We start from the raw sequence: 14140 nt of genomic DNA, 5'->3' as shown, positions 1-14140 counted from the left end.
CCTCCTATAAAGAGAGGCTCCCTGTCCTGAGGGCCCTGAGGTGGTTGGTTCCTTAAGGGCTCCATGTGATGAGGCAGTCGCTGGGGTGGACCAAAATTACCTGGCATGTGCTGCTGGAAGTCTCCAAGGCCCTAGGAAGAAAAACCCACAAAACTCATGAATCATTTCACCAATCTGGAAACTCAATAATGGAAAAACAACTAACTAATAAAGGGAGAATTGTGAAGAATTAGACTGGGCAGAGAGAATGTGAGTAATTGAAGTGCTGGGGCCTTTAAACAGATGTAAACATCAATATGCATGCCAATACCAAAGGAACCCTTCAGCATGAATTCCTGAGCAAACCTGCATTAATATTTCTTGGGGCTTTATTGATATAAATGAAAAGCCAGTGTCTAATAAGGAAAGGGTGTTTCGGGGGGGAATAGGTGGCCTCATCTTTGTTTCAACCACTTTGTCTGGTCGACAGCTTTCTACTCTAAACCCAATCAATTTAACCAAGAAAACCAGATAACAACTATTTAATCCCTCCTTGGAATTTGAATCTCCCCTCATAACTGTCTCCTTTATTCTTTAAACATCCATCTCTGTTGAAAAATTAACCTCCTATTCAACACGTGACACTTCCACAAATGGGCTGCTTGCCTCTTCTGAGCCTATTGTAAATTACTTAAGATGCTATCAAGGCCTAATCCATCTTTATTCCACTTCTCTATGGAGGTATTTAGAGAGAAGATGTGTTAAAAAGCAAGGCCAGAGTCCCCAAAACTTGCTTAACATAAAGTTAATCAAAGGGGCTTATGAAGACAGGGGATCACAATGAGGGCACAATCATACTATTCTAAAAGGTCAGACAGACAGGTTTGCACAATGAGGACTCCGGTGTCCATATAATACCTCTCAAATACCACAGCTCATCCTCTCACTTCTAATCCTTGATAAAACAGTGTCTGGAAAGCTCAATATTTGAGTGAAGCTGGTGAAGCTCCAAGCTAAAAAGGTATAATATATGTAAATATGTAGGGGTGGCCAAATGTTAAAGTGCTCTTAATGAATGTCTGATTTTAACAAGATGGGTTTTTTTAAAGAGATTTTATATTGATTTCTTAGAGTGAACAATAAAGTTAATTGATTTTTGAAATATTTTAATTCTATGGCAATACATATATATTACTATTTTTCCTCTTTCTACATAAATTTTGTACCCGTAAAATTAAACTTTTCATAGCCACTGACTTTAACTTTTGATTATTGGTTTGTTTCTTATTATAGCCAAGAATTTTAATTAATTATGGCTATAAAATGTCAATGCAAAAATGCCCAAATATGATATGTAATTTAATTGCATGTTATCATCTGAAAGCTTTGTCTTGCATTTAATTGTCATTAATTTTCATTCCAATCCATTTTTGGGCCAACCATCTGTTAAAAAAAGAAATTATGCAATTCATTGGAGTCATATCAAGTAGCAGAATGTAGCAAATCACTTTAAACTGGTACAACAAGTCCTGAAATGAACTAACAATTCAGATGAAATAAAAATTGGAGAAAACAAGACAACAGATGGACAGGATGGATGAATCTTCTTTTTTTTTGTTTGTTTTCCCAAACAGGGAAACTGCATATTTACAGTAAATCTGTAAGAACTGTGAACTAATCCTAACCATATATTGACGGTCTGTGCTCATCTTAAGCTCGGGTGATGTCAAAAAGGCTTTGAAATTTACACTTTTTTGTGCTCACAGACAGAATAAAGGTTTCATAAAGGTGACACAACAGTTAATCTCTAAATGAGTCCTAGTCTTGGCAGATTTAGATTTAAAATAATTTTCACTCAACCAAAATGGTTGTCGGTATGAAAACAACAAAAGAGTGTTAATTAAGAAGAAAAAAATATTTCTGCAATCATTTGCATTTTGATATGCTGAAAATGTGATATAATTTTTTCAGTAAGCAAAGAAAAAGCCTTTCCTGAGCAGCTATTTGCATCTTTGGTGATAAACTCCAAAACTCCAAAGGCTTTCGGACTTAGGCGCATCTTAAAATTGGGGGAGGGAAGATGAGACGTGTGACTCATATCACATGTCACTTATAAATGACAACTATAGGGGATATGATGGCATTTTTGAAAACAGGGTTGATTAAGATGGGAGAAATTAAAAGTACAACTGATACCAGTTTGATCCCAATTACTACCTACTATGTGTAGGACACTGATTCCAAAACTCCATAGAAGCTCGCAATTGAAAAAGGTTTCAACTGTCCTTTTAACAGTCTCAACCTAACGTTGTACAGTTCACAATTCTAACATTAGTATTAGAAGCAGTGTTGCACAGAAGTCCTGTTAACTTTTGTAGATGCTGACTGTATTTCAAACCATAGCTAATAAACAGCAGGGTAGCAAGAAGATGAACTGGCTAGCTTTGTTTTTTGGCTGAGCACAGACACTGTTGTGACATTAATTCTTTTTCACACACCTCATTAGCAACTCCTTAACAGCCATCAGCACCAGTAGGCATCACCAAGAGACGACTGTTCATAGATGGAAGTAAGCCAAGCTTCTCTATCCAGCAGATTATAATGTAGAATAAGGATTCCCATAATGTAGAAATGTTTTCAAAACTAAGCAAAAAGCTATCAAATAAACAGCATCTAATTATTTTTACAAAATGTTCTTTTGAGCATTTTTTTTCCTCCATATTTTGATTTTTAAAATAAATTAATCATTTTATTGAATAATTTTTTAAAAATCATTATACGTTGGAGTTTAGAGGCTTAAAGATGCGTAGAAACAAATATTCCTAAGAAGGGCTTTAATTAGTGTTAAGATTAATATTTCAAAACCTGTCTCCACCTCCAAAAATTTAATGCATTAATACTGGAGGCTATGACCCCCCATTAGTCCAGCCTTTAAACAATTAAATTTGATGGGATGATAATGTATGATAATTACACGTAATCACATGTCCACTGATAAATGGAGAGTTGCCTGCTGGTGTGTCACCTGCATTTCAAATCATGTCCTTGGCAACGGCAGCCTAAATGTGATTGACAGCTAGGGAATCCAACATCGTGCTGTTTATCTTCCAACTTGTCTGAATTCTCTTCCCAATACTTCTGCTTTCTGATAAGAGCCCAAACTGTTTTTTTAGCAAGTCTGCTGTCAACATTCAACATGATGTTAAGACATATGGGAACAGGAGCAGCATCATTCTGACACAGAAGGTTGAGAAAGAGGTAAATAAAAATACAGCTTTTCATTAAGAGCATCTCCAGGGAAACAACCAGGCTCATTTGTACATCCACATGAAGGCAATTGGATGTAGTCATTTTCTGATTGCTAATTTGCATAAATCCATATAAAATGCAATTTCCAGAAATATGTCAGTCACCAGCAGCACCACCTGATGCCTGGGCATCATTATCTAAAAGGATGGTGAGACTTAGGGCACTTCGGCTCACTTTATGGCAAGCAGGCTTCTTCAATGCAATTATGACCTGAAAGAAATTTCTGTTGCAATTTGGGAGGGCTTCTTTGTGACTCAAATGGGAGACCCTTTCTTCCAGAAAAATCCCTAATCTCAGATACATTTGTATGCCAAATGTAAGAATATAAGATGGAGGGTGGGGGGAAGCCTCAGTCCACCACGTTTCACTAGCTCAGATATCATTGAAAGCTAGTGCAGAGACTGAATTTTTACCAGAAGTATATCCCATATTCACAATACCATTATGTGCCAAGCTGGCTTGTCTGAGCTCCACACCATCCATGAAGAGCTGTTAAGTAATTCCCGTCACAGCAGAGCCTTGCCTCCAAGTCTTCAGCCTAGAGCTCCTATCATGCGTTTCCAGTTGTACACCCAGGCTCGTATCGCTGTTTACGGATTTACTTTAACAGTATTTGGTCAGTGCAGACGGTCTAATTGAAGTAATGATATTTCCACTAACATAAAGGGACATTGACCGTGTGGCGAGTGAAAGAAAGTGAAGCAAATGGAAGGTGGAGGAGCAGCTGCTACTCACAGGAAACCTCTGAGGACCCACAGCAGGTCTGGACTGGCTCTGAGCAGGAGGCATCAAGGGCACTGCAATGAGAAGAGAGGGGCAGAAACAGGGAGCAAAAGGTGGGGGAAGGGTGGAAAACAAGGAAAATGAGAGGCAGTAGGCAGAGAGGAGGAGATATCCCTAAACTAAGGATTCTTAGGCATAAATGTTACATTTCCACATCTTTTTTTTACGTTGATAGGTATGGAGCAGGGAGCTCAATGCAATGTTAACCTCAGAACAATTTACAAAAAAGTAGAGAAAGCATTTGCAGTTTCATAACATTTGGCATCAAGTAATCCAATAAATTAAATTTTGATGCAACTCAGTTTCTAACAAAAAAAGGATTCAGAGACAACAACTCAGTCAGAGTAGTAAATACATACTACATATGTAAAAATGAATAAAACGATGGACAGTTACATAATTCATATGTTCATATGTTATCCTGTCTTTTAAGGGTTCTTTCAATATTTAATTTAAATCTGTATTCTTAAGACTCAGTTTTCAAGATTTTTTTTTATAGTTTTTGGATTTTTAATTTAAAAAATGCCAACATCTGGAAATTAACATCCTAAATCTTGACTGATTTATCACACATTAAACACTTTGAAACCCAGTTTGTGATCTCTGATACATTTTTTATATTTGCAAAACTTAAAAAAATGGAGGAATTTAAGACCCTTTTAGGAACCGCAATTGCAGAGCAAAATCCCATGGTGTAGCGATGGACTTGAGACTCGGTATACTTTCATCCGAACTGCTCAACAGTGGCTCTCGCTCAGTGTTCAGAGTCTTTGTCCTGCTAGGAGTTGATTACACTCCAGTCTCAAGTCTTTTGGAACCTCTAACAGGCTTTCTTCCAGGATTGTTCCACATTTTGGTTCAGCCATCTTCCCACTGACTCTGACCAGCTTCCCTGTTCCTCATTATGACAGGCATCCCCATAGCATTATTCTGCTATTACCATGTTTCAGGATTGAGATTCTGCATTAGGGATTACATGTAATTTTGGTTTTCTGCCACACAAAGTGTTCTGCAAGTGGACCAATAGTTTAATTTCAGTATCATCTGACTAAAATGCATTTTGTTTACAGTTTTTTCCCAGATAGCTTGTGACAAAATGCAAATATGGCTTACTATAGCTTTATTCTTGATTCTCCGAGGAACCGGGAAATAAGGAGTGCAGGATTACTGGAATAATTCATAATAATGTACCTCCTCCTTGTTTTGTTTTTTTCTCACCAATGAAAAAATAACTCAAGTAATTAAATATAAGAAACTAAGACAACACATGTCAAAATAAAAAGTCATTATTTATAGGATCACCTACTTTGTACAGAGGACTGTGCAGGTCCTCTGAAGTGGGGGTTAATGTGGATGTTTTTGGGTTGAGTGGGCTGTTGCTGGTGATGTTGAGGGAAACTAGGCGGCGGGGAATTCATCATTCGAGGTGGGGGTTGTTCCAGCTGGGGCCGTAGGGGTGGGGAGCGATGAGCCAGGTGAGAGGAGAGCAGCGGCTGAAGAGTCTGCTGGGGAATGGGGCGTCCGTGCTCCTGGAAGGGAAGTGGTCCTCTTGGACGTGAAGGGTGGTGCTGATGGGACTGCAGATGCTGCTGATGCGGGGAAGGCATTCGAGAGGACGGCTGTTAATTGGAAAATGTAAGAAAACGAGACAAGCTGTCAAAACACAGGTCTTCCCATTAAGAATGACACCATTTCATTTGCAACATGAGGTATAAATGTTAAACAGAATCTTAATTTAAGGAGTATTTATATCTTAGTGGACACTTTCAAAGTGAGCGACAGTGAACATGATTCACAAACATAAACATCTGTACCTGCAAAAATATACTAACCAACTGATAAATGCTGGAGGGGATCAAACGGTACAGCTCAGTGGTGTTTCAAATTGATCTTTGATAATTGGTCAAGCAAACAAACAAACAAACATGCCACTGACCACATTAGTCAAATGGTAAAAATCTGACAATTACAGTATGTCGCAAAAAGCACAACCTCATTAACTGCAGACAACAAAATGTTTGTGGTGCTGGCATGTCATCCACGTGCCATTAATTTTTCATTCCATGTGTTGGTGTTGTGTTTGAAATTTTACAGCTTATTATTATTAATTAATATAACCTAAAAAAATGCAGTGCTAGAGTTTAAATGCAGCCTTGAGAACTACTTTAACCTTAGGGGTTCTCTTTAGCTCAGTTTGTTTTGTTACCTGTAGCCTTGAGCTAAAGTTTGAAGCGCCGCCACAGATCTATACAGCTTTTGTTTAAAAATTTATTTCAAAGATATTCATTTCAGTTTGGTTTATGTGTACTACTTACAGAAGGCATTGTTGCAGCATATTAAGCAGCTCGAGTTACAAGAAAAAGCCTGATAGCCACAGTTCAGATTTTTCTCTTAGTTTCTAAAACACCCTGAACATTTGCAAGAGAAAAAATCAGGCGAGTTATTTATAGAAAACAGAACTCTTGGAGAAGCTATTTTCCACAAGCCACAATAAGTGAAACTAAAATTAGAAAAATATCAAACCGGAGATATGCTCTGATCATATATTTGATCCTGTGAAGCTGTATGTTGTTGTTGGAAAGACAGACTTCAGAACAAGATCTATCAAATAAAAATATTGTAGTGTGACGCATCGTGGGCTGAGTCAAATTAAAACATTGTTTTTATGCTTTTCTGTTGAAGTACAAACATTAAGAGTACTTAGTGTCACAGTTTGATTTGGTGTTATTGCAACATGGTACAACCATGTTTTTGGTTGTGACCATATTTGTCAGAAAACTTTCAAACAAAATATCATGTCTTGTTACATTACAACTAAAATATAGATGCTCTAATTCAAAATAGTGTATACTTTCTCAGTATATCTATATATTTACACTGATAATTTGGAGGTTAGTGTTGTCAGAACAGAAAAAATGTGATATTATTTAAATGAATTATACCTGCATTTGAGCGAAACAGATTTTATAAATAATAGTCACAAATGTCAGAAATTGACAGCATAAAAAAGAAATAATGCACACTGTATCCATGTAATATAAAATTACCATAAAAGAGGCTTGCATTTGCAGATCAAAGTGCAAAAATATGCTTTCTAGAAAAAACTGACCCAAGAGGATTGAACTGAAAAGAATATGCCAAGCTGTTCATTTTGAAAACCAAGTATTATTTTCAATTCGCTTGAAAACTATACCCTAACTTTGTTTTGGTCTGTCACAACAAATTTGTATCTCGTAAGTAAATTATTGTAAGGGAGAAACAGTTTCAAAAAATCCAAGTGGAATTTGGGCAGATAAGTTCACAAGTTTACCTGTATGCTCATGTTTCCCATCAGGGGCAGCATTTGGTCATGCATTTTTCTTCTTTGTCCTCCTCTAAAATCTGCCATTCCAAAGCCAGAGAAACCTCCTCTTCCTCTGCCTCCTCGCCCCCCTGCTCCCATTCCTGCTCCTCTGCCTCGGCCTCCGTGACGGTTTTGTCTCTTCTGCCGTTCCTGCACCTCAAACTCCATCAAGTCTTTCTTGGCCTTGTCTGAAAGCTCTAGAGACACGCAGAAACATAACATTTATGGATTCCTCTTTCAGGGAGCAAAGTATAAATTATCCACAAAAATAATCAAGAAAACAGATAAAGCATACCGAGAGTTTCAGGGATGTGCCTTTTTTTACTACCAGAATCCGCCAGGCGCACAACAACGCCATCCTTCCTCTCAGATTTAAACCGTATTCTGCCAGATTCTGCACTTTCTTCGTCCTCTTCATCAGATTCCTCCTGCGTTTCGTCCTCAGGAAGAGTCTTATTCCCACCCTGGAGACAGTGCCCAACATTAAAATCACAAGTACTATGGTGCTGTGTTGTGTAGAGGTACAACAGCTGTAGCTGTCCAGGATCTGAATCTGGGACTTATGGTGCATTGTCTTCCCCCCAAATCCCTCTACCCACATTCTGCTGCAAATAAGAGCTACTAATATTAAAAAAAAAAAAATTAAACAAGTAAATCACTGAAAATTTTCCAGCTACCAGTACAGTAATTCATGTCAGAGTTACTATTCTCTGGTCCATCCAAGTTTTTAGTTAAAAAAAATGTTATCTTAAAAATTATAACAACTTTTACAGAAGAGATGCATTTATTAAAAACAGGTCAATTTCATAGCAGATATCTTTAACTTGAAGGTCCTCAAATTTTAAAAAGTTGATATATTTCTTATTCCTAGGGTCAAGTTAGTTTTATTTTGCAGGAGTGTGGGCAAAAACTGGCCCAGTCGATTAATTGCCCTGCCCTGCTAATTTCTGATTTAGTACATTTCCATTTGGATTATTTTCTTTTATCTCTAATAGGTACAATAAAAAATTTATTTTTTTAATATAAATTTGTTAAAAATAAATTATGGCAAAATTGAGAGAAGTCATACCAATGAGAAGACTGTGTTTTGTAGTTTTAGATTTAATCACAAATCAAAGCACTCAGTCCAGACCCACCTCCTCTGTCTCATAGACTGGAGGTTCCTCTGTTGCGTTTTCTTCTTGCTGCTCTTCTCCTCTCCCCTCCTCAGCATCTTCCTCCTGAGTCGTTTCTGCTTCATTGCCATTGGATCTTTGAAACTCCTCATTCTTAAAGGTAAATCACAAAGTCAGTGTTATTCTCTGATATTTACCAACAATGTACCACTGTATTTTAGAAATTATTTTTTTTTTATCATATCTTATTTCTGTTAGAAAGCAAGAATAATCTTGACAAACAAAAGAATAGAAGCAAAAGAGATGAGTGAATTAAGAAAGATACAGGTTTGTTGAATTAATGTAGGATTTGCATTTTAGATATATACAATTTTAACATAAACAAAGACAAAAAACAAAACATACAAAAAAAAAAAAAAAAAAAAAAAACACAACAAAACAAAAGAGAATGGAGACCAAAATGTTATGGTGAGGATTTGGAAGGCACCAGGGAGCCCCACCCCTTTCCAAAGGCAAATTACCATAACAGTGGGAGCAAGGCTTCATTACTATTCCTGGTAGCATTTGAAATTCAATGAGATGTAAATGTTTGACATGATATACAGAAATGCAGGCACAGATAAAAACACTCCTCCCTGCTTCAGTGATGGTGAAAATATCATTGACTGACTCCTCACAAATCACTCTGTTATTGGCTGAACTGTAAGTTCACGACTGCGTAGCGAAGGAAGCAAAACATTGCAGGATGACAAATCAGTTTTTCTCTCTTTTTATCTTCATAACTGTTTCATTCGGCTTCTGATTCGTTGCAATTTATTATTATAAATTCAAAATAAACAAGTCTGCTGCAGAGGCAAAAATCTACAAGTCATTCGCTTTCTAACAGAGCTAGTAAAGCGATTCAGAATAACAAGCATTAGCTTGTAAATAAGGTCATATTGCAGGTCACACAACAGTGTTTTTCTGTTGTACCCCATTAACCTCCCAACTGGAAAGCACATAAATGCAAAACATAAAAACAAACTTGCAGAGAAGCAAACAAATGGAGTGACTCTCCCAAGAGAGAAGAACATCTTAATCATTTAAACCATTCCACATAATCCTCAATGAAACCAGGGTTAGCAAAGAGTCAAGGTCAACCTGTTTAGCGACCCTGTAAACAGCAATACGCATCTATACCCACACATCCCCCTAGATTGAAAAGAGACAGCCACTTTGGCTAAAAAGGTCAACATCTTATCTTTGTTTTGAAAGGGGAGTTGGGCTAATATATCTCTGTCAGGTGCCAAACACAATCACAACACGGTAAATGGACCATAACAGACATTTGCACATGGATCTGGCCTTATCTTTGATCCTCTTAGTCTGGCTAAAGAGTAAAGGGAACGAATAAAAGAGAAACTAACATCAATCATTAGAAAACTGTATGGAGTGTCCTTAGGAAGGTCAATAATCTTTTCACCTGTGTGAGACTTTATCAGATCCAGTGTAAAAGCCAGAAAAGGGGGGGGAGCCTCCCACATTAACCTCTGGCGATTGGCAGCACATCTCCCCAACACAAAGAGGCTTCTCGCTGCTCTAAAGATACACGGCCCAAGGTCACAATGGCAGTGAGATTCGAAGGCGACAGCGGCCAAACAAGCCGTCAAGTAAACTTTGTCAGCAAGATGGAGAAATTTGCTGGCAGGAGGTGATAATGATTTTAATCGTCCTCTCCCCAAAAAACGCCAACAGATGTCTCCGTCTCCTGAATAGATTTTTTTTCATCCTGACTTCTCCCAAGATGAGACATTATCTCTGGGACACAATAGAGGTGGGGAGAAAATGTGAGTGGGAGAATGTGTGGGTGTGATTGTGTGCGTGCGAACCTTTACACAGCAGCAACAAGCAAATGTGAAAACTCACTTGAAATTCACCGTCTAACGGCTCGTTGATGTTGATGTCTAGCACTTCATACTGGTAGCCATCATCACCCTCAGCTGGCTCTCCGGCGTAATCCATTTGGTTCTCAGACATCTCTGTATTGTCCTCCTGGTTGTAGGTTTCTGCATATGCATCTTCCTCTTGGCGGAACTCCTCCTCCTCTTCGCAGCCCTCTGCACCCAGGTTCACGACATCATCTGTGTAGTCTGCTTCCTGCAAGTTGCCCTGCTGGTCATAGGAAGCTCCCATGCTGTATGTAGCATGTTGACCACTGAGAGAGAAAACAACATTAGAGCTGCTGGGACTCATTGTGATAGTTAATCACCTCAACAAAAGCTAAATTATTAAACATGACGAAATGATTATTGAAATAATCGTCAACTAATTGAGTAGCAGAGTAATTGTTAGCTGCAGTGTACAGGCTCAGAAAAAAGTCATTTGCTGAAAGAACAACTGACATTAAGTCAAGCAGAAAAGGTTGAGATTTTCACATGTTAGAATTATTATTTTTAGCTGCAGACGCATCCTTTGACACAGATGGTCACGTGTACTGCAAAGGATTGCTATGTTACTGTATTTCAGGTCATAAAATGTTTATTTTCTTACTTAAAAAAGAAATTGAACTATTTGTTTATTTGCCTCTTCTAGTGTATTTCCAGTAATTTTTAAAAAGCTTAAAGTGTTTAATAAAAAATCAGCAGAATGTGACCCTTTTTTATCCAAATAATCAGCTGAATAATCAATTAATCATAAGAATAAGTGATTTACATGTCTAATCAGCTGAACGATTTGCAAAGTGTGGAAAACATCATCATCATACCGTAAAGTAATTGCCAAAGCACTGAATATTAGTTTGAACTTTCGCTGTATTAGCACCTTTGACTAGCTCATTTTAAATATAAAATAATACTTTTTAAAGCAGATAAAAACAGGTGAATAAATTTAGTGCATTACATTGAAACATAATCCAATGTTTTATTTTAGTAAAGGGTTTAAAACAAAACAGATTCCTCAGAGCTACAGTCATGATTGAAAAAGTCAGGGTGGTGTCGTACATATCTTTGAAAAATCTGCTTTTTCTACCTATATTTTGTTCTTTGTTGAATAACAAAATACAAAATATGAAAAAAAATTGAAGAAATAAACTACATAAAAATGTTTTGAATATCTTGAGGGAAATCAGTTGCTTTAATTAGCTGCTACATTGACAAAAATGCCAATTAGATTAATAAAAAATGGCAAAAGAAGCAGGACTAAAGTGTCAGAGAAACAGAAGCAAACACTGATGCTAAATCTGAGCTAAAAAATGATCTGGAAACATTATTTTATGGAAATCTACCTCGTGTTCAGGTCGTCATCGTCACTTTGAAGAAGGTCATCATTTAGCTCTTCATCTGACATTTCTGAAGGATTCTAAAACAAAGTAAAAAAAAAAAAACATCATTCTAATGTGTCATTTTCAACCCATCTTAAAATTGTACCGCCTATGCCTCTTTTTGGAGTGTGTGTTTTTGTAAGAGGCGTGGGGGCAGGTCACCTCCAACCCCTGAGGATGCTTTATTCCCATGTGGTGAAGGCAATCTGGGCAGGTCAACACTGGCCTTTTTTGTCAACTACATTTCCTCCTGTTTCACATCAACAGTTCCCCCTGCGGAGGAGCCACCTGCTACATGTCCAATCCTCACAACTATTCTCAAGGGTTTCAACAGTAATATTGCCTAATGTTTTGGGCGTCATATTCCTGTTGTAAGCACAAAATCTGCTTCAAACTCAATTGTTTTGCTGTTGCAAAATAAAACAATAACCTACTTCCAAGCATTGTTGTTTACGCTTACCTTTTTAGCAGACAGCCAATCTTCCTCCAACAAATCCTCTTCCAAATCACTGGACAATATGAAATTAGAGCAGTGTCAAATAAACAAATACATAGATGGATAATGGAGATAGAATTAATCCTGCCTTCTTTTCTTTTTAATACCGAGCACTGTCATTCTTTAGTATCTTGGGATCACAATAAATCCCCCCAAAAAAGAAAAAAAAATCAACTGGGCACACATTGTTCAACCAGACATAAACCTATACATATATTTTATTTTCAAACTCCACTGAAATTTATTTCACACTTCAGGTTGCAACAAAACACACTACAAACCATCTTTACAGTGAAATACTTTTGTGTGACTGTTTTCTTTTTTTTTCCATCCATACTGCTTCTCAGTTGTTTCATACTGAATAGGTAAGTGACTTTTAGATATTTGGAAGGATAAAAAAACAATGACTTGACACCTGCATTTTGAGATAAACTGGAGCTTAAAGGTGAAAATTTTAAGAGACAGTTTTTACTGTTCCTAAAACCATATTGTCACTCTGGTTGTCAATCTGCAAGATTATATTTTATTCATCAAAAGAAAAAAATACAATGTTTTACAGGACCTTTTACATGACCCTAACAGGAAGTTGAGCTTTATTTTTGTATAAATGATCATTGGGCAACATGACTTATTAATATTGTTGAGCATGTTAAGCAATTAATAAATTCACCATCTGCACAGATCTTTAATCTTTCCTAAATATACATATAACAGGTATGAATACTTTGAGGTGTTCACGTTTAAGTTTTCATTTGACTAAACAATAATATCAATGCTGTATGTAGCTGTGCCTTGGTAAATGCAGTAAACAAGCTCTAGCATCACCATAGCAGCAGGATTGTTTACATCAATGAATCGTAATCACTGGAGTCCCTCTACTAAACACAGGGCACTGCTGCAGGAAAAATAATTGCTATAAAGCACGAATGGTAGGTAAATAACATTTAAAAGCAAGTATGCTTACAACACAAAACAAGTTTAATGTTTGAAGGCTCATATTTGCATCACATTTCATAAGTAATATTCAAAGTCTCATATATTTTAAGACTGTTTCGGCTTGCAACATAGTCACAAATATGAAAGAAGATCATTTTGATGTGAGGTTTTACCTCTCCAGAGCATCTTCTCCACCTCTTCTTCTGCGGGAACGCTCAGCACCAGGTTTGTCATACTCATCAAAATCATAGTCTGCAACAGAGAAACAGTTTCTCTTATAAATATGCTACCAATTGCAGTTCTGCAGTAAAACATATCTTCTTTCATACCAGTTTAAATATTTATCTGTTTTTGGATAACAATAGTATTCTCTCATTTATTAATTCAAGTGAGTTACTTTAGTATCAAGGAATAATAAGCAGCAAGATTTTATGTGAAAGCTTCAATTAATAAATTAACAAATCAGCAACAGCTCAATCTGCAAACAATCTTGGATAGACATAAAATTACTAGCAATGAATTAAAACAAAATACAGTTACATGAGTATTGCCAAGAAGGGCATCTTAAGATATTATCTATTAATACTCAATATCTAGGAATAATAGAGTTCAGCAACTCCGATCTTTGTCAACACTAACATTGATAATATCATCCTGGCAGCATGTCTGATAAGGAAAACTTCAAGAAACAATCTAACTTTTGATGTTAACAAGATTTACAACACGGTCATAAAAACTGAACCGCTGGAGACACAAGGCAAAACGAAGAGCGATAAAGTTGACTCCCACATATTAGGAATCCAAAGCAAGATTGGTCATTCTTTCTTCACAGCAACTGATCCAGGAGGATTTTTGTGCTATGTGATGAAATTTCTACGCTG

At 36.9% G+C, this 14140-nt stretch overlaps 1 protein-coding gene across 1 annotated transcript in view; it reads right to left on the bottom strand.

Annotated features, from left to right (window-relative positions):
* rbm33a (RNA binding motif protein 33a) overlaps positions 1-14140 on the bottom strand; it is a 31050-nt gene that overhangs the window by 13567 nt on the left and 3343 nt on the right. Inside the window, exons 2-11 of the mRNA XM_055037473.1 lie at positions 13433-13511; positions 12288-12336; positions 11792-11865; positions 10435-10723; positions 8551-8682; positions 7710-7878; positions 7382-7611; positions 5378-5690; positions 4024-4085; positions 2-131 (exon numbers count right to left, since the gene is read on the bottom strand). Coding sequence (XP_054893448.1) covers positions 2-131; positions 4024-4085; positions 5378-5690; positions 7382-7611; positions 7710-7878; positions 8551-8682; positions 10435-10723; positions 11792-11865; positions 12288-12336; positions 13433-13511 — 1527 coding nt within the window. The remainder of the gene's footprint in view (position 1; positions 132-4023; positions 4086-5377; positions 5691-7381; positions 7612-7709; positions 7879-8550; positions 8683-10434; positions 10724-11791; positions 11866-12287; positions 12337-13432; positions 13512-14140) is intronic.

This window comes from Poeciliopsis prolifica, unplaced genomic scaffold, assembly GCF_027474105.1.
Source record: "Poeciliopsis prolifica strain line A6 unplaced genomic scaffold, Auburn_PproV2 SCAFFOLD012, whole genome shotgun sequence".
NCBI classification, from domain to species: Eukaryota; Metazoa; Chordata; class Actinopteri; order Cyprinodontiformes; family Poeciliidae; genus Poeciliopsis; species Poeciliopsis prolifica.
Note: the sequence above shows the minus strand (reverse complement) of the source record. Positions and strands in the feature narration are given on the sequence as shown.